This window comes from Maudiozyma barnettii (assembly GCF_903064755.1).
Source record: "Maudiozyma barnettii strain CLIB 1767 genome assembly, contig: KABA2_05, whole genome shotgun sequence".
Classification (NCBI taxonomy): Eukaryota; Fungi; Ascomycota; class Saccharomycetes; order Saccharomycetales; family Saccharomycetaceae; genus Maudiozyma; species Maudiozyma barnettii.
The window spans coordinates 1,060,669-1,079,694 of NW_024545242.1; the positions used below are offsets into that span (position 1 = coordinate 1,060,669).

Here is a 19,026-nt window from a genome sequence, read left to right on the forward strand (position 1 = left end):
GTAAAATTAAATACTATAAGAACATTATTTGCCTCATCCATAAAGTACTCATAATATAATTGATAGTTAAAGGCAAATTCCCCCCAGTCAAGAATAGGATCATAATAAGTCTAACAATAACAATCCTAATAAGCGTCACAGTCAAGAATATTCGTATAATCTTTCCGTATGACAAATTCGTGACTATCTTTAGTGATTCGATGATATAAAGGTTGGCTACACCCTTAATAATATCCATCGATATTATAGTGTCATAGGGCCAAATCAGCATCAACACAGGAAATATCTTAGCACCATAAGATAACAAAATTGTGTAGGACACGACTTGTTTGGCATATTTGATATCATGTCCCCAATTATAGAATACTATTACTGCATACTGTATCAGATTATGAAATAACAAAATATCCAACAGAGAATATAATGTGAAATATATGTATTGGAATTGCGCACTTCTCAAATGAATCAGGTCTAAGGGGATATTTGATTTCGCAGCTGATTTCCACAATTGCGAATAACGAGATTCCTCTGTGGCACACTTTAGATATATTTCAAAAGTAATTAAAAGAATCCATAATCTATTGAGTAAATCAAACTTATTCCACCAACAGCTCAAGTTATTCATCATGGTTCCATTTATCTCACTATCCATATCAATGTATTTATCTAGATTGCTCTCCAGTGAATTAAATACTAAATGTCGATAAGCACCAGGTTTCAACAGTAACAAGTCGATGAACAGGATCACATTGTCTCTCTCAACATATTTGTCTACTGGCTTGTGGCAACGCTTACATTGCGTTAGCTGTATATGTCTGTTCGAATATGTCACGTATAGCGACTCAGTTTGTTCCAGGCAACTCACACATAACATTTCCAACAATCACTACTGAACATAAAAACACCTCTTGTACCTTTCTTCTCTTTCTTAATAATGCCTTACTTTTCATCTTTGAATTGTTTATAAATTTTGTTTATTTAAGCTGAAAATTTTTTCCAGTTTACGTAATCGCGATGAGGTTAATTTGATGAATATAAAAGCAGAAGAGGGAAAACTATTCAAATATTAGAAGAAGTGTTAGAATAAATAGTTCCAGACCAGAGAGTATAAGACATATTGATCATTGGTCTATTAAGAAAAAGATAACCTTATATAATGTCTAGAGTTGGTGTGATGGTCTTGGGGCCTGCGGGCGCTGGGAAGTCTACATTCTGTAACAGCATTATTACACACATGCAAAATGTAGGGCGTCGAGCCCATATTGTGAACTTGGATCCTGCTGCCGAACCAAACAAATATGAGTTTACTGTAGATATTAGAGACCTGATCTCTCTAGAGGATGTCATGGAGGAGATGGATCTGGGGCCCAATGGTGCTCTGATTTACTGTTTCGAATACCTTTTGCAAAACCTGGACTGGCTTGATGAGGAGTTGGGGGACTATAACGACGAATATCTGATCTTTGATTGCCCAGGCCAAATAGAATTATACACACATGTGCCAGTGTTGCCAAATATCATACGTCATTTACAAGGTCAACTGAATTTCAGTCTTTGTGCAACATATCTATTAGAGGCACCTTTTGTCATTGATAGTTCCAAGTTCTTCAGTGGTGCATTATCGGCAATGAGTGCTATGATTCTTTTGGAACTACCCCACATCAATATCCTAAGTAAGATCGACATGGTAAAGGATGAATACAGTCGTAAACGTTTAAAGCGATTCTTAAACCCGGATAGTTCATTACTTATACAAACGGCTGATGCAGACACAAATCCAAGATTCCACAAATTAAACCAAGCAATTGCAGGTCTTGTCGATGACTTTGGTATGGTCCAATTTCTACCATTAGAAGCCAAAAATGATGACTCTGTCAGCACAATCATTTCTTACATTGATGATGTAACGCAATGGGCTGAGGGCCAGGAGCCTAAGGAACCAAACGATGAAGTCGAAATTGAGGAAATGTAATGCAAACAAAGGTTATTTTAGAGTATTCAAAGAGATAAGACAAACACACACACATACATACATACATATATAATAATAAATGGATGCTTTGTTCTAATAGGGCTGGTTTTGCTTAAAGGGTAAAATTTCAGTCTCGTTAAAAGTGATACTTTCCACCATTGAATTTTTTTTTCTCTTGAAGCTGAAATTTCTTCAGTCAAAACATAAAAAAGGAAGAAGAGCAATCAATCTAAGCAAACTTAAATGAGAAGGGATGTTTTTAGAATGTTTTATTACTGCAGAGAGACATAATTAGTCAGAGTATTCGAGGAATTGAGGAAGTAACTATGGCTGTAATTACTGAGGTTAAGGATCAAAATAACGGCACTGAAACGAGTGGAGCTCACCGAACCGCTGCACATACACATATCAAGGGTCTAGGGTTAGATGACACAGGGGTCGCTAGAGCGGTAGAAGGTGGATTTGTAGGCCAAGTTGAGGCCCGTGAAGCTTGTGGTGTGATTGTAGACCTTATTAAAGCACAGAAAATGTCTGGGAAAGCCATTCTGTTGGCTGGTGGTCCATCCACTGGTAAGACTGCGCTAGCTTTGGCAATCTCTCAGGAATTGGGACCAAAAGTTCCCTTCTGTCCTGTCGTTGGTAGTGAACTTTACTCTGTAGAGGTTAAAAAAACTGAGGCTTTGATGGAAAACTTTAGGCGGGCTATTGGTCTTAGAATTAAAGAGACCAAAGAAGTATATGAAGGTGAAGTAACTGAATTAACACCCGAAGATGCTGAAAATCCACTTGGTGGGTATGGTAAAACCATTTCTCACGTTGTTGTTGGATTGAAATCCGCAAAGGGTACCAAGACTTTGAGACTAGACCCTACAATCTACGAGAGTATTCAAAGAGAGAAAGTTAACGTTGGGGATGTCATATACATAGAATCCAATACCGGTGCAGTGAAACGTGTCGGTAGATCTGATGCTTACGCCACAGAGTTTGATTTAGAGACTGAAGAATATGTACCTTTACCAAAGGGTGAAGTTCACAAGAAAAAAGAAATTGTCCAGGATGTCACATTATATGATTTAGATATTGCTAATGCAAGACCTCAAGGTGGTCAAGATGTAGTATCTATGATGGGTCAACTATTGAAACCGAAGAAGACCGAAATTACCGAAAAATTAAGATTAGAGGTTAACAAAGTAGTAGCTAAATATATTGATCAAGGTGTGGCTGAATTAGTCCCAGGTGTATTATTCATAGATGAAGTCAATATGTTAGACATTGAAATATTCACATACTTAAACAGAGCTCTAGAGTCAAACATTGCTCCAATCGTTGTATTGGCATCCAATAGGGGGATGACCACCGTAAGAGGTACCGACGATGTTGTGTCGCCACATGGTGTTCCACCAGATTTGATTGATCGTTTATTGATCGTACGTACATTGCCATACAACAAACAAGAGATTAGATCTATTACAGAGAGAAGGGCTAAAGTCGAAAATCTGCAATTAACTTCCGAAAGTTTCGATTTGTTAGCAGACTTGGCTATGTCTACTTCCTTACGTTATGTACTGCAATTATTATCTCCTTCAGGTATACTGGCACAGACTGCTGGTAGAACAGATATTTTACCAAGTGATATCGAGGAAGCCAAATCGCTGTTTTTAGATGCAAAAACCTCTACAAATATTCTTCAAACTGCAGGTAATTACTTGTAATCACTTTATTCTAACGTAAACATTTTGTAATCATGTAATCGACCTCATTAAATATATGTAGTAAGATCATAAGAAAAGCCCACTTTCCATTTATATCTGCCCAAAATTGTCATTTAAAGATGTCTATTTTTTTAATTATATCGCTATAAATTATATATGAAGACTTAATTTCAAATCAATTCTCAGTAGCGAGTGTAGTAATTTCTTCGAGGAACTCGTTTGGTGTAATTAAGTTTGTACCACCATACATGACTTTCTTCCAATTATGCAACTGCGAATGTGCCCATTCTTGCAAGTTTTGATACTCCAAATAATTACTACCCCCAATAACAAAAACGATAGATTTGTTATATGACTGTCTCTTTGGTTTCTTGGTATGGGAACCCCTTGTAATCTTTGGGTCAATATATATATAATTATCTGTTGTCTCCAAGTTCTTTTCAGAACTATTCATTGGGTCCATAATAGCCTCTACTACATTCGTAATTGGAATAGTCTTTTTCTCTGGTAACAGTTTCTTAATACCTGAGATCAAGCTACCAACAGTACCTGGGAGTCTACCTTCAGTAAGACTGTAAAGACTAGACAAAGACAGATTATTCTCCGTAGAATGTTTGTTAGAGGTTCCATCCTCTAATGATTTATTCTGTAAAGTCTTACTAGATAATTGCATATATTCTCTTAATTTGTAAATATATTTCAATACAGTGATGTCAAATTCGTTCTTTTTGAAATATTCTTCAACTTCTTGGATGAAATCCTTTGATAATCCAGCAGTTGAGGTTAAATATAACACAATGAACGATCTCATCTTATCTTGTAGATTATTGATCTTACCGTCATTCAAGATTTCTTGGAAACTTGCTCTCATCTTGGCACCGTTAGGGTCTTGTTCAATTTCAAAGAACGTATCTAGTTTCTTATCCTCCAACTGTTCTAATAGACCACTGAATATATTGACATGAGTATCAATGATAGCTTTCCTCTTTGTCAATTCTGGTAACTTCTGAACGACCTCTTGAATTTGTACAGTGTCGGCGTTTGAGTTTGGATCCAAATCAGCTATATTTTCTACACCAGTCTTCCTGGTGATCTCCTGAGCATCTTCTTTATATTTGTTTAACTCATTCTCTACGTTTTCGGCAGCCTCAGGGAATGGTAAATGGGAGTTTTGACTCCAAAAGAAATCATGAGGATCCAAGTCATATCTTTTCTCTTGTGGTAATTGAGTCTCTTTATCTATTGTTTCCACGGTAATTGTATTTTTACTCAATTTAAATATATCGAAGACCATACATTGATAGATCCAAGAGTGGCAAAACATACATGCAAAATCAATCTGTCTATCCAATAGGATCAAGACAGATCTTTCTAATGTATCGCTGTTTGGCAAAATAGATACGGATGACGTCTTAGTATTCATAACATAATCCCTCAACAGTTGTCCCAGCTTTTCAGCAACCATCTCTGCAGGACCATTTTTGGGAGCTCTAATGATAGGAATAGAGTTTGTAGTCATTAGAACGTTGAATATACCATTTGCGATGGCAGTGCACAATAAATCGATGGTTTCCTCACTAGACTTGGGACTATTTAATACTGAATATGTGTTTGACAATTGTAAACTGAATAATTCAGGTTCAGTGACTACGAAGTTCAAGTATTGATCAAACACTTGTTTTACTCTCTCAGACTTCCCAGTAGTAGATACACTCTCAGCAAAATATTCAAGGAGATCACGTTCCAAAGTGGACGTAAAGTTAATATAAAATTCTGAATACTTATCATCCTTTAGATCCTTAATAATCAAATCCAAATTTTCTTTTGTGGGCTCCACAAAATAAACAGCTGGAACATCGGGCAAAGAGGCTCTATCAGCATGAATTAAAGTATGAACAGTAACACCAGCCTTCAACAGATCATTTACACGCAATACACTCGATACAATCGCTGTGCTTTGAGTGTCTAGCACCAAGATCTTCCAATATATTTCGCTTTGGTTATACGTGTCCTCCAGGTCTTGGTTTACAACACTTTGGTTCAAAAACAGCATACGAAGTACAGCTACAACTTGCATGTCACGAAGACTCACCTCCTTCTGACCTAGTAACTCCTCAGACATTTTTAAGTTATCAATTCTTCTTGTTCTCCTTTCTTTTCTCCTCTTGTTTTAATATTCCTGTCTTCAAGTTGTCCAACTTGCAATCTATTTATATATATTTCACTTTTATATTTTCGCTTCGCCCAATTTGAGTTTTGTTGATAAAAACAACCCAAAAGGTTCCAATGAGAGAAAGTTTACCAGTCTCTTTGCAAACAACGTGGTGATTAAAGAAAGATAAGACGCTCAGGGGATCTTAAAGAGAATATCAAACAAATTATCAGTTAGTGATAGACTGTAAATTAAACAAATTTGAAGTTACCAGTGCATAATTCCAAGTGACTGTTCCACAGAGAGAGCTAAAAAAGTTATAAAATTAATCACACTGCAACTCCAGATGTCTTTCGATCCGAACAATTTAGAGATAAATTTGCGAGCTGATCTAGGTATAAACCAACCACAAACGGAAAGTATGACTACTAGACCACCAACGGAACCCCCAATAACTTTACAACCACAACAGCAACAACCTATTAAACAAGAGATGACGCCGAAACCAACTATACCGGGAACAACACAGACAACATTTAATAATAACAAGAGTAATAATAATGGTGCACCATCGAAACCACCTTCAAATGAATTTGTACGTAAACTTTATAATATCCTGGAGAGTAATCTATATCCAGATATTGTTCGCTGGACTGATAACGGTGATTCGTTTGTTGTACTCGATACAGGGAAGTTCACTACACAGATTTTACCGAATCATTTCAAACATTCAAATTTTGCCAGTTTTGTGAGACAATTAAACAAATACGATTTCCACAAGATTAAGAAGAAACCTAACGAGGAACAAAGATCTCAGACTGGTGAATTGAGCTGGGAATTTAAACATCCATTCTTTAAGATACACGATGTTGCTGGACTTGACCGTATTAAAAGGAAATTATCGAATGCAAAAAGAGCAGCCGCTGCAGCTGCTGCGGGGATAAATAATGGTACCCCATTACCTATAAACGCTGTCTCTCCAGGTGGCACACCCATCGGAAATGGTACATCTGCATCAAATATAAACATTCATCGTAATGGACGTCATGGTCATGTATCTCATGGTCATACAAGACATGAAATTTTAAATGCTGGTTTAAGCCAGTTGGGGATCACGAAGGAACAGTTTTTAAGTCATACAGTTTCAAGGGAAACTTATACCACACTAAGGAAACGTGTTGAAAATCTGGAAAAACAATTAGAAATATCTAAGAACGAAATATTCATAGGGAAAGTAGAAAACCAAAAATTAAATTCTAAATATAATACTGTGGTAGAAAGTTTAATTACTTTCAAGACTGTAAATGAAAATCTAATCAATAATTTTAATATATTATGTTCGGTATTATCCCAAAACGGTATCAAGGTACCGGAGGGCCTATACGAACAAACAAATATTACACCCAATGATGGAAAATCTATTTCAGATAATAATAATAACATAATAAAAAGTGAGATTCAATTGTTAGAGACACCCAACGGGATAACGAGTCCCGATCAAAACAGAATGCTTTCATTTAATATGTTGGCCAACACAAATAACTTACTGAATAACCAAATGGATGGTCTTGTCGGAACACCATTAATGAAGGAAACAAGAAAGGATATACAAAATACCGTGTTAAGAAAAGGGTTCCATGTATTGTTAGTCGAGGATGATACGATATCTATTCAATTATGTTCTAAATTTTTACGCAAATATGGATGCACTGTTGAAGTAGTGACTGATGGTCTTTCTGCAATTTCAACCCTAGAAAAGACTAGATTTGATCTTGTCTTAATGGATATTGTTATGCCAAACTTAGATGGTGCTACAGCTACATCAATCATCAGAAACTTTGATAATCAAACACCTATTATCGCTATGACTGGGAATATTGATGACCAAGATTTAATTACATATTTACAACATGGCATGAATGATATTTTAGCTAAACCGTTCACTAGGGATGATTTGCATACAATGCTGGTACGATACCTAAAAAATAGAGAACCTTTGAGTGAACAACAACGGATGCAATCTCAACCAGCACAATCGCTCCCACAGCAACCACAACAACTATCTCAAAATGTGACCCCAGGGAGCAACAACACACAATCACCTATGAATCAATCACAAATCGGTCAGATGAATATACAGCCACCCCAACAAAATGTTCAAACAGGTGGATCAGGTCGTCATACACAGGGCTTAGTTCATGATAACAATCCTAGTTTACCGACACTGAACATGGATGACAACTTAGGGGTACCCATGACTCAAACGCCACATGCATTACTGGCGGACACTAATTTTTTAGAAGATGAGCACATAGATAAGAAACCGCATTTATAATAATATAATTTGGTCTAAATATATAGTTTAATATACACTTGTGTAATTAGATCTTGGACAAGGATAAACATACCTAATTGAACAGATATATTTACTTATGCATCTATTACTGGCCCATCCATTGTACTTTTTATTATCTATCGCTATCAACTATCGGAAGCCATGCCAAGTTACTCCTCCTCGACTGCCATCGAAACAGTTCCATCGAACCTAACAGATGTACGACGTCTACTGGGGAAACCTGGGTTCTCTGGAATATCAAGATCGAATTCCTGACCGTTTTTTAACAATTGTGTCAAATCTGGTCTCTTGCTTCTCATTGATGATTTTCGTCTTGAGGAAGCTGGTGGTGACATGGACGATGGCTCCATTGGATGAAGTATTGTTGGTGTTTCTGTTGTTTGAGATAGTTCAAATTTACAACGATGGCATTCACAGTTGAATCCATATTTTTGTCGTAGTTCTCGCTGTCTTAGATATACATTATGCAATGGATTGATATAAGTAATAAATAGCTCATCTCCTGGGGAAATACTAGCCCTAGCAAATAATCTCCATTCATTCTTCTCGTTGACCTCAAAATGCGCGTTTGGTTCACAACTGTGATTCAAGAACGATGCAATAAAATATAACTGTTGAGAAGTTTGGTTGATATCAAATCTACCAGCAAGTTCCATGAAACTTTCAAAATCTGGCACCAGTTCAGATTCCGGGAAAACGGCCTGCAATAACTCAAAACAATGAGACCCTTTTTCTATTTCTCCCGGTTGTAATCTCACCTTCTGAGAAACTGTTGCTAGAGAATCCCATTGTCTCTGTAATCGAGAATCATTATTCACAAGGATAACAGCTAGAATCACTGCCACAGAGTGCGCCGCTACCATATCATTATCATGACAATAACTTTCAAATGCCAACCACTCTTTGTAATGTAACTGAGCGCCAAGTTTATGCTTGCCATGGTGCAAAGCAGTATGTACCCGCTGGTCTTTAGTCTTACATCGTTTGCTACACCATATTACATCACAATCGGAACAATCAAGTCCATGGGTCATGATAAAATGGGGACTAATGTTACTACCAGAAAGAGATTTGCCACAACATGCGCAGCATTTACCTCTTAAGGCGAGCGTAAGCTTATCCAGCGGTGGTATCCAACATATGGGGTCTGATTCGACCGCGAGAGGTTCCCCAAGTTTGTAGTTCTTAGTCGCGACGACCCTTCGTATTCCTCCTTCTTGTTCTATTCTTATACCATTGTGTGAATCAGTTTCTAATGACTCATCAAACTGTGGGAACCGTACCTGGTCGCAATACAGATCTACATTTTCCAGCCCCTCCTTCTCTTCAGTTATCTCGTCAGATAGATCTTCCTCCCAAGTATCATTCAATGCTAATCTTTCAATTCTCAAATGCATCCCATTCAGATCTCAGTAATACATTCTATGTACAAAACTTGTTATGTCCTCGTTCTGATCTGTCATTCGAACTGCTCTGTTCTTAATAGCAAGAAATTTCACGGAGCATTTAGGGTGAAATATTTTTAAAAATGAAAGAAGTTGGGATAAACTTAAGGGGGTACATTATATAAAGAAAAGGACAGCTATTCATCTTAAAGAAAAATAAGAAAGTGTGGTAGGTGCTTCGATTATCAAGATGAGTGGATTAATATCAAGACAAAGTATCAGAACGGCGAGTAGTGGGTTAGTAAGAAGATGGATGGGCCCGAGGTATTTGAGAAATGGACCGAAATTTACAACCGGTGCTCCACGTAAGGGGAAATGGATTCCGTGGACAATTTTTGGTGCTAGTTTTGCTACTGGGTGGTTTTTCACTCAACATATGACTTTCAAAGATGTCATGGCTTGGTGGAGATACGATTCTTTACCTAAGGATAGTACTGAAGTGAAGGACTATGAAGCCCAATTGACTGCCAGAGCCGAACAATTACCAGTTGTCAAGCAATTGATTGCAAAGGGATTTGTTGAGGTGTTTCCAGCTTCGAAGGATACCTCAGGAAAACCTGTCATCAGTGGATTAGTCACCAAAGCTCTAAGAAGTCCCGGTGCTATTGCTATTGAACCTAAATTCTACTATAACCCTCAGAGTAATGATACTGTTGGTTTATATCACCTTGGGATGAAACTAACTGGTTACCCATTTATTGTACATGGGGGTATGCTGGCTACTGTGATGGAAGATCTGATGCGTCAAGCAATGTTAGTTCGTGGTGGTAATAGTGATATGACCAATTGTGAGAAGACCAGAGACTTAAATGTGTCTTATAAATTTCCTACATTTGCTAATCAATTTGTTGTAGTGAGAACTACTGAATTCGAACAATTTGGTCAAGGAACCAAGATGCGCTGCGAAGTATTAGACCAAACTGGTAATAACATATTGGTGACTGGTGGTGCCGTGTTTACCAAACCTTAGATCACGCAAAGAGAAAACTGTGTCTGTAAATAAAGATCCATCATAGTTCTAATCAACTGAATCTATTTATTCATATATATGTATGTACGTACTTATAATTGATTCAAAATAAGCTTATAATATTGCGGTATTTCTGAAAGTGACTGTCAATTTGGAAATGAATGTATATAATAATAGAATATGGAGTTAATTTTCCGATTAGTACGTCTCAAAGAAAAATGTATGTAACAGATAGACCAAGAACAAACAAAGAAGCTCTAATATGATATATATAATAATTATGATAGATCATCATATATCGTGGCATCCTTGATATAAAATAACGATCTAACAAATTTTTCATGGTATAATGAATAATAAGTAGAAAATTACTCAACAACATTAAAAGGTGTTAGTGATCCATCACCTACAACAAGACAATCCATTTGTTGATCATGAGGCTCACAATGAATATCATTAGTTATTTGTTCTTTTAAACAGACCCCGACAAGATAAGGCAGATGAGGATGGCGCAGTAGATATCTTTGAAAAAAATCATCATAGTAACCAGCACCCCATCCGATCCTTGCACCTGTATCAGGAGCAAAACCAACGCCAGGTACTACCATCAAATCCATATGTGGTGGAATCAATGAGCTAGATTGAGTCATCGGTGGCATTGGTGGTTCCCGTAACTTATATTTCCCTGCAGGCTTCATAGCCACTATATCCGACCAATTCGAAACTTGTAGAAAAACCAAATGAGGATGGTTCGACCGATCTGGTCTTAAACTGACTTGACCTGTGACACTTGTTGTTGTGCACCTTGGCAAATACACTTGAGAGATAGCCTCAGTACAACCAAACAACCATTTCAACAGATCTAACGTCTGCACTTCAGCCTGATGGTCCATTCCCATATAACAGCCCACATTCAAAGGTCTCCCCATGTCTTTACTCTTTTGAAGAACCAATTGTTTTAAAGTTTCAGTTACAACGACAGATTGCCTTGCGACCTCATCGGGGGTCACACGATCCAGTAAGCTCCGCAAACTCGTTCTTAGCAATTGCTTCGACATTCGCAAACCTGTTAATGCGTCACCTTTCCCCTACTTCTGAGTCACTGCTACAACTTACTTCAATTAGTTCCATTACTTGAGCAATTTTTATCTGTAGAGAAGTCTGCCAAGTCTTACTACTTTTGTAGCTTCATCACCAGAATTGTGGAACAGCGTTACCGGCGTTCTCATTTGTCTCTCTCTTTCTTTCGCTGGGCGTCCGTGACTCACAAAACCAAACAGGAATTCTTAAATAATCAATCAATTTGAAATATAAAAGGAATTAGAAACAACAACTGTATTTAAACTGGGGGGAAGGTCCTTCCTTGTGTTTGGAGAAGGAGGTAAGACAGCTTGTCAACCCATTTGTGTCTGATATTTATTTTTGATCTTTGATTTACTAACTGAATTTTAGAGATGTTGAAACAAACACTACGTACAGCAACGATGTCAAGATCATTCACCTCTGTTGTCTCGAAAGCTTTCTCTGAAGGTGCTGCACTTGATGCCTCGAAGTTACAAATCACTAAGAACCCAAATCCTTCCACCCCATTGCCAAATGATCAATTGAAGTTTGGTCAAACTTTCACCGACCACATGTTGACCATTGAATGGAACAAAGGTAAAGGGTGGAGTGCTCCAGAAATCAAGCCATATGGTCCTTTAGTGTTGGATCCATCTGCTTGTGTCTTTCACTATGCGTTTGAATTGTTTGAAGGTTTAAAGGCTTACAGAACCCCTGATAACAAGATCACCATGTTCCGTCCAGATAAGAACATGACCCGTATGAACAAGTCTGCTGCTAGAATTTGTTTACCTACTTTTGATTCTGATCAATTAATCACCTTAATTGGTAAACTGATCGAACAAGATAAGAACTTAGTTCCAACTGGTCAAGGTTACTCTCTGTACATTAGACCAACTATGATCGGTACTACTGCTGGTCTAGGTGTCTCTACCCCAGATAAAGCTCTATTGTTTGTCATTTGTTCTCCAGTGGGTCCATACTACAAGACTGGTTTCAAGGCTGTCAGATTAGAGGCTACAGATTATGCTACTAGAGCTTGGCCAGGTGGTGTTGGTGACAAGAAATTAGGTGCAAACTATGCTCCATGTATCCTACCTCAACTAGATGCTGCTACCAGAGGTTACCAACAAAATCTGTGGTTGTTCGGCCCAGAGAAGAACATTACCGAAGTTGGTACCATGAACGCATTCTTTGCCTTCAGAGACTCCAAGACTGGTAAGAATGAATTAGTCACTGCTCCTTTGGACGGTACTATTCTAGAAGGTGTCACTAGAGACTCTATACTAGCTTTAGCGCGTGAAAACTTAGACCCTAAGGAATGGGATATTAATGAACGTTACTGCACTATCACTGAAGTTGAAGAAAGAGCCGCAAAGGGTGAACTACTAGAAGCCTTTGGTGCGGGTACTGCTGCTGTCGTCTCTCCAATCAAGGAGATCGGCTGGAATGGTCACGATATTAGCGTTCCATTGCTACCAGGTGAACAAAGTGGTCCTTTAACCAAACAAGTTGCCCAATGGATCGCCGATATTCAATACGGAAGGGTATCACACGGTAACTGGTCCAAGGTTGTTGCTGACTTGAACAAAGGTGTGTAAACATTCATCCATAAAACCTACATATATAGATAACCATACACATTAATACATATATACTTATATATGGTTTATATTCAATTAAGTAAATGAAAAGAAAAACAAATTCGACATTTCTATTGTAAGTTGAAAGAATCAGAAAAAAAAGAATTTCTGGATTAAATAATTGGCTGTTGAAAAGAATGTTCAACAGACAGCAATGTTACCAGAAGAAAGAAAGAGTTTTTATAGTTATGCATATATTACTGTTTATCGCATCGATCACCAGATGACTAACAAGTTCAAGAGGTCTAGATATGGGTGTCAGAATTGTAAAACCGATAAAGTCAAGTGTGATGAAGGGAAACCCAGTTGTGGCCGTTGTGTCAAGAGAGGAACTCCTTGCAATTATAACGTTCAGTTACGATGGTCTCTATCAAACGCAAAAGTTCAGAAACAACCAAAACTAAGACATCGAAAACTTGTCCAAAGTTCGTTGAATCGCGATGTCGTCTCACAAGAGCTCATGACTTGTCTTCAAACAAGGACGATGACTGACATGGAACCTGTAAACACCATTAATACGGCGAACGATGATATGTTCCAATCTTTCTTATCTATGTTTAATATGCCTGGGAACTATAACATCTCCCCGTTCGATTTAATCCCTCAAAACTTAGTTCTACCTTCAGCTTCTGTACTATCGAATATACATATTGAATCTTTGAGTTTACCATTACCATTACCTCGGTTATTAACAGAGTCACCATATAATATGGATTTGTTTGAATTTTATATAAAGGAGACTAGTAGTCTCTTAACTCCCACACAAGAATCCCCGTTTTTCAAAAATCCTTTTAAATTCTTAATTTCCCAAATGGCTGTTCAGTCAGATACATTGATGAACATTTTATTAGCCTTTAGTGCTAACCATAAAAATCAAATAACTAATCAAATAGAAGAGTTAGATGATAATGGAAACGTAACTGATAAAAGACAAGCAGAATGTTCAGATATTCCATTATCAATACAAAACATTTTGTCACCTTTACACACATTAAGAGACTCACACAAGAACAAGACCTTTGTAAATGATCTTCTGTCAAAGACAATAAACGATTTGACCAAACAATTAAGAAATGTTACAGATAGAACTAGTGATACAACATTAGCTACTGTATTGATGTTGACCCTATTTGATATTTTCTTTGGGGATAAAAGGAGGTCATGGAGAGAACACCTTGATGGTGCAAGGAATTTATTTGCTGAACGACTTAAACAATCAAATATCGGGGGTGTAGATGACCTTACAATCATACTACCATTCGATACACAAATATCAACCAATTTTTTATTTTGGTGGTTCTCATATGTGGACATCGTCGCTTCACTGTCATCGGTTAGTCCCTTTTCCTCGTTAAAACAGACCAATTTGTCCACAGATTCTCCAAATCCAATGAATAGTCCTATCTTTAGTTATCGTTTCCCTAATTTCTGTAAAACTCAAACAGACTTGGACTATCTAAGCGAAAAGAGAGCCAATTTGGATGATATAGAACGTGGTATAGGTGTTGATCCTAAAATTTTATCACTAATGGGAGACATATCTGTTTTAATATACTTTCATGACGATTTTGATACCAGTAGTCCGAACCAAGATACACTAGTTAGAGCTCTCGAACTTGATCACAATCTACAAGAATATGTGAGAATCTCTGAAAAAGAACGTGATCAAGTAATGAATAAATTGAAACACGACAGCCCTGATGTTATGTCAGACAAACTCGAAGCATACAAGATTTTGAGGGCAACAAATATTGTTTTTGCCTTTAGTGGACTATTGCAGTTGAAGAGAAGAATTCTAAGGATTCCCTTGTCAAGTACCATCATTAAGGATATCCTGAAAAAGATAACAAAGTTAATTGATCATTACATACCAGTTCCCTCCTCAACAACATCCTGTATCATTTTCTGTCTCTTCTGCTGTGGCTGTGATTTAATAGATCCAGGAATGGAACAATATCGACACATTTATCTGGAGAGAATAGACCAACTGACAAAGAAGGGGGTAAGTAGTGTCTTAATAGCCAAATCAATCATGTTAGAGTGTTGGCGTGACAGCAAAAACTGGTGGGACATCCTATTAGAGAAGGACCTAGATTTGACATTTGCCATTTAATACATTATACATATATATATACGTACATACATACAAGGAACTAATATTCAAAAAAACAAAATAAAAATGGATAGAGCATTACAAACCATCTATAAGTTAATGTAACACCATTTAGAATTCTGAGCCAACCTAGTCGGTATCGAAATTCTGCCAAATAGCGTGATATACTTCCGGGAATATATCAAGATTCAAAAAATCTTCCAAATTAATCAACGAGAGTAATTCGTCTTGAGGGGTGGTAGATGAAACTCTACTATGACCAGTACCCGTTGAATCTTCATTAGAGACAGGCTTCTTAAAATTTGCGAAAAATTGGGAACCGGTAGTTTTGTTAACGAGATCTAGGACCTCTTTATGCATATAACTAATTTCGATATCACGCAATAACGGCTCAAAACACCTAGAGGAAGTATCCAGTAAATCACAGTACATATTATACGTAACTTCACTTTCGTCCTTTAACCGTTTACCTAATTCTTCACTTGATAAGTTGGTGGCATACAAACAAGTTTGCAAATAAATTCTAACAAGGATGAACGAAAACGAGATACTTACTGTTGGTTGTTGTTCATAGACATAAGATATGTGCTCGTCAAATATGTTCTCCTGTCGTTCATTTAATGTAAACTGACCCAAAATTGAACATAATAATGAGACATTAGATACCATATCTTCAACAGGACTATCAATTGCACATATAACAATTACAATTATGAAAAATGTTGTCATTTTAGTCATTCTAATTTGGTAATATTTCTCCTTAAGAAGTAGTAATTTTCTTAATGCTTTTTGACTTGCATTTACACTTAACGACCTTAAAAGTATTAACTTATCATTTAATTTATCCTTGAGTATTGTCTTTTCGGTACCCATGATTCGTATAAGGACGTTTCCGACGGATGACAACGCCTCTGTAGCAGAAAAGTAAAAAATAACACAGTAATCTAAATCTGGTCCAGGTCCCTTTAAATTGTCAAATAATGGGAGCAGTTTGGTTTCTAATAATTCAAAGTAATTGCGAAGTAATTCAATATTTTCCAAAAGATCAGAGGAAATTTCATCGAGATTTGGGTAATTTGCAGAAAATATTCTGTAACTTGTAAATTTATTATTATAAAGAATTTCATCAAAACAATATTGAAGAATCTTCGCTAATATGTAATAAGCCAGATCTGTCAAGACGCCATCTTTATATGCTTTTTCAAAATCTGCAGATTTAAGTAGTGTATTAATATCCATCTTATCATCGATACCACATTCCAAAAAGGATTTTGGAAGTAGACATTCCACCTGACGTTCCTGTATGAGTGTTGGTTTTCCAGTCAAGAGAGAACTCCATTTATCCCACCAATATAACTTCCACCAAAGCTTCCTTTTATGATCTGCGGTTTCTTCGGAAAGACCTATATAATATTCCCATCTATTGTAGCCACTATCCACTGCTCTGTTGATGATTGAACCAACAAATCTTCTTAGATTGGTATAATCTTCCTTCCAGAAAAATTCATCTAAGAACCAAAGAGTCGACTGGATGACTCTATTGTCCACAAGCAGAGCAAATGTACATCTCTGAAAGTATTCGAGAAACAACAGATGCATATATTCTTCTGCCATAAAAAATTGTTTGTTCAATAAAGGAGTAAATTTGACTTCAGGGTTAGAAAAGAATGTTTTATGTTTTTTCATCAAATCTACTACTCTTTCTAATACCACCTCAGGAGGAACTCTTTTAATATCACTAAAATCTGTTTCTTTATCATTTATTACATTACACACGTCATTGGATACGCTAATCACAACGTCAGAATCAGAAACATCCTTCGGTAAATTTGACTTATAATATTTTTTACACCATTGCAAAGGTCTCGTCGACTGTTGTAAATTTTTACTGAACCATACGGAACCTAGATCAACACATTTCAAATATAAATAGAAAGTTTTTTTAGTCTCATCTTGATCTAATGTTGAAATAAACATTTTTTTAAATAGCCAACCAAACCCACCATTCGAAAACAAGGTCAAGGCAGTGTATAACCCAAAATAGACGCTAATGGTAGAGCTTTCAAGATTTTCAGAACATTCACTCATATATAGTTTTTCGTAGTAGTTAAACTTTACAAAATCAGTTTCCACAAGTGAAGTCTCTAGCGATGCCTTCTGATGATAACTTTTGACAGCTTTGTTTGAGAATGTCAATCTCATATCATCTCTGAATTTATCCAATTTTGAATCTAACTGAGTGAGAAGTGGCTGTAATTGTATTGAGTCCACATCTACCAAGTTCTCGAGACATTTTCTATAGTGAGATAATGTACCTAACTCTTTTCTAATATCATCTTCTTGTTTGTATAATGAAACACGTTCTGCGATTTTCTTTTTTTCGTATGAACATAACAATCCGGAGATTTTACAATTCTGACATGGTTGAGTCCCATCACATTTAACTTTTCTTCTTCGACATACTGCACATGCCTTATTTACTCTACGTCTTACACCAGCGCTGTTGCTGTTATTGTTATTCTTGTTGACTTTCCCTTCAACTTTAGAAACCTTCGACATAATGATTAATCTTAATTGCCGCTAGTCAGTCACTATTGTTTACATTGATCACTAATAGCAACAGAATACTAGAAATCAAACGTCAAACAAATGCCAATAGATATACTAACTTTATATGTAATTAAACCGATTTCTGCCTTGATGACGATCGTAATATTTTTCAAGTTTTTCCAGTTTCTGTGATCTGCTACAATTAAGTGCAGACACGATCATACATCCGGATAGATATATATTTTCTTACTTGTTGCGCTTCACCGAGTAACGTATGTAGGCGGAAAAAACAAATCAGTGCTTACTATAACCATTAGCTAAGCCTCGTTTTTAACTGGATAATACCATCTACCATCAATTCTTCCGTTAACAAAGTTTAAATATGTAATAAGGAGAAAAGGTGGTAAATTTAAATCTTTACATGCATTCAAATAATCTATCAATTGCCAAATTTGAACTAATAATGAATTACTCGAAAGACTGATAATCTGTGAAAGGAGAAACACGCCTCTCGTCGAATATAATATATATAGTCCGATAGCCGTTAAATCTCAATTTCTTGTTCAAATTTCTTTGATCTAATAAGAATAATCAGTCATTCGTATTGGTCATATGTACCTTCTTCCATATATTCTCTTAACAACGCTTGCAATGGAGTACCAGGAAAGCTGTTAGCTATTCTTTTTCAGGTAATACGGATTCTTATCAGTCAGTCGCGAACAGGTAAACAGTACCTGCCATTATCTTAACATCAACAAATATTTTGATTCATCCAAATGTTCTAGTTGCAAATGGTTACACGTATTAAATGCAATGGATGTTGTTCTTGTCCTAACTTTAACATATATACATGTAACCTGGATACGTTCATTCCACCATTTTAAAAGACAGCGGCTGCTGGTTCTGCAGGGAGAATTTCGCTTCGGCCGGTGGCGAAATTCTTTAATGGGATCAAATCAACATACAAGAAACACAACTGGAAGGATGAAGTTAGAAAAGTTATTCAGGAAACAGCCATTAATGAAGGTCTGTAAAGTCCTATGCTTTAACT

General features: G+C 36.6%; 11 protein-coding genes across 11 annotated transcripts; 6 read left to right on the top strand and 5 right to left on the bottom strand.

Moving 5' to 3' along the window:
• Window positions 1-13: 13 nt before the first annotated feature.
• Window positions 14-874, bottom strand: ARV1 (sterol homeostasis protein ARV1; the record flags this gene model as incomplete). The annotated part of the gene is made up of 1 exon (XM_041551096.1): window positions 14-874. The coding sequence occupies one exon, from the start codon at window positions 872-874 to the stop codon at window positions 14-16; it is 861 nt and encodes a 286-aa protein (XP_041407030.1).
• Window positions 875-1,156: 282 nt separating this feature from the next.
• Window positions 1,157-1,972, top strand: GPN3 (putative signal sequence-binding GTPase GPN3; the record flags this gene model as incomplete). The annotated part of the gene is made up of 1 exon (XM_041551097.1): window positions 1,157-1,972. One exon carries the CDS (start codon window positions 1,157-1,159, stop codon window positions 1,970-1,972), a length of 816 nt encoding a protein of 271 aa, XP_041407031.1.
• A 326-nt stretch (window positions 1,973-2,298) lies between these two features.
• Window positions 2,299-3,684, top strand: RVB1 (RuvB family ATP-dependent DNA helicase pontin; the record flags this gene model as incomplete). The annotated part of the gene is made up of 1 exon (XM_041551098.1): window positions 2,299-3,684. The coding sequence occupies one exon, from the start codon at window positions 2,299-2,301 to the stop codon at window positions 3,682-3,684; it is 1,386 nt and encodes a 461-aa protein (XP_041407032.1).
• Window positions 3,685-3,859: 175 nt separating this feature from the next.
• SLY1 (syntaxin-binding protein) lies at window positions 3,860-5,806 on the bottom strand (the record flags this gene model as incomplete). The annotated part of the gene is made up of 1 exon (XM_041551099.1): window positions 3,860-5,806. The coding sequence occupies one exon, from the start codon at window positions 5,804-5,806 to the stop codon at window positions 3,860-3,862; it is 1,947 nt and encodes a 648-aa protein (XP_041407033.1).
• A 376-nt stretch (window positions 5,807-6,182) lies between these two features.
• Window positions 6,183-8,171, top strand: KABA2_05S10472 (uncharacterized protein; the record flags this gene model as incomplete). The annotated part of the gene is made up of 1 exon (XM_041551100.1): window positions 6,183-8,171. The coding sequence occupies one exon, from the start codon at window positions 6,183-6,185 to the stop codon at window positions 8,169-8,171; it is 1,989 nt and encodes a 662-aa protein (XP_041407034.1).
• Window positions 8,172-8,341: 170 nt separating this feature from the next.
• On the bottom strand, window positions 8,342-9,589 carry SET5 (S-adenosylmethionine-dependent methyltransferase; the record flags this gene model as incomplete). The annotated part of the gene is made up of 1 exon (XM_041551101.1): window positions 8,342-9,589. One exon carries the CDS (start codon window positions 9,587-9,589, stop codon window positions 8,342-8,344), a length of 1,248 nt encoding a protein of 415 aa, XP_041407035.1.
• A 238-nt stretch (window positions 9,590-9,827) lies between these two features.
• On the top strand, window positions 9,828-10,607 carry FMP10 (Fmp10p; the record flags this gene model as incomplete). Its single annotated transcript, XM_041551102.1, has 1 exon — window positions 9,828-10,607. One exon carries the CDS (start codon window positions 9,828-9,830, stop codon window positions 10,605-10,607), a length of 780 nt encoding a protein of 259 aa, XP_041407036.1.
• A 368-nt stretch (window positions 10,608-10,975) lies between these two features.
• FAU1 (5-formyltetrahydrofolate cyclo-ligase) lies at window positions 10,976-11,665 on the bottom strand (the record flags this gene model as incomplete). The annotated part of the gene is made up of 1 exon (XM_041551103.1): window positions 10,976-11,665. The coding sequence occupies one exon, from the start codon at window positions 11,663-11,665 to the stop codon at window positions 10,976-10,978; it is 690 nt and encodes a 229-aa protein (XP_041407037.1).
• A 396-nt stretch (window positions 11,666-12,061) lies between these two features.
• On the top strand, window positions 12,062-13,270 carry BAT1 (branched-chain-amino-acid transaminase BAT1; the record flags this gene model as incomplete). The annotated part of the gene is made up of 1 exon (XM_041551104.1): window positions 12,062-13,270. The coding sequence occupies one exon, from the start codon at window positions 12,062-12,064 to the stop codon at window positions 13,268-13,270; it is 1,209 nt and encodes a 402-aa protein (XP_041407038.1).
• A 196-nt stretch (window positions 13,271-13,466) lies between these two features.
• KABA2_05S10582 (Zn(II)2Cys6 transcription factor) lies at window positions 13,467-15,425 on the top strand (the record flags this gene model as incomplete). The annotated part of the gene is made up of 1 exon (XM_041551105.1): window positions 13,467-15,425. The coding sequence occupies one exon, from the start codon at window positions 13,467-13,469 to the stop codon at window positions 15,423-15,425; it is 1,959 nt and encodes a 652-aa protein (XP_041407039.1).
• A 129-nt stretch (window positions 15,426-15,554) lies between these two features.
• TOG1 (Tog1p) lies at window positions 15,555-17,984 on the bottom strand (the record flags this gene model as incomplete). Its single annotated transcript, XM_041551106.1, has 1 exon — window positions 15,555-17,984. The coding sequence occupies one exon, from the start codon at window positions 17,982-17,984 to the stop codon at window positions 15,555-15,557; it is 2,430 nt and encodes an 809-aa protein (XP_041407040.1).
• Between the last annotated feature and the right edge of the window lie 1,042 nt (window positions 17,985-19,026).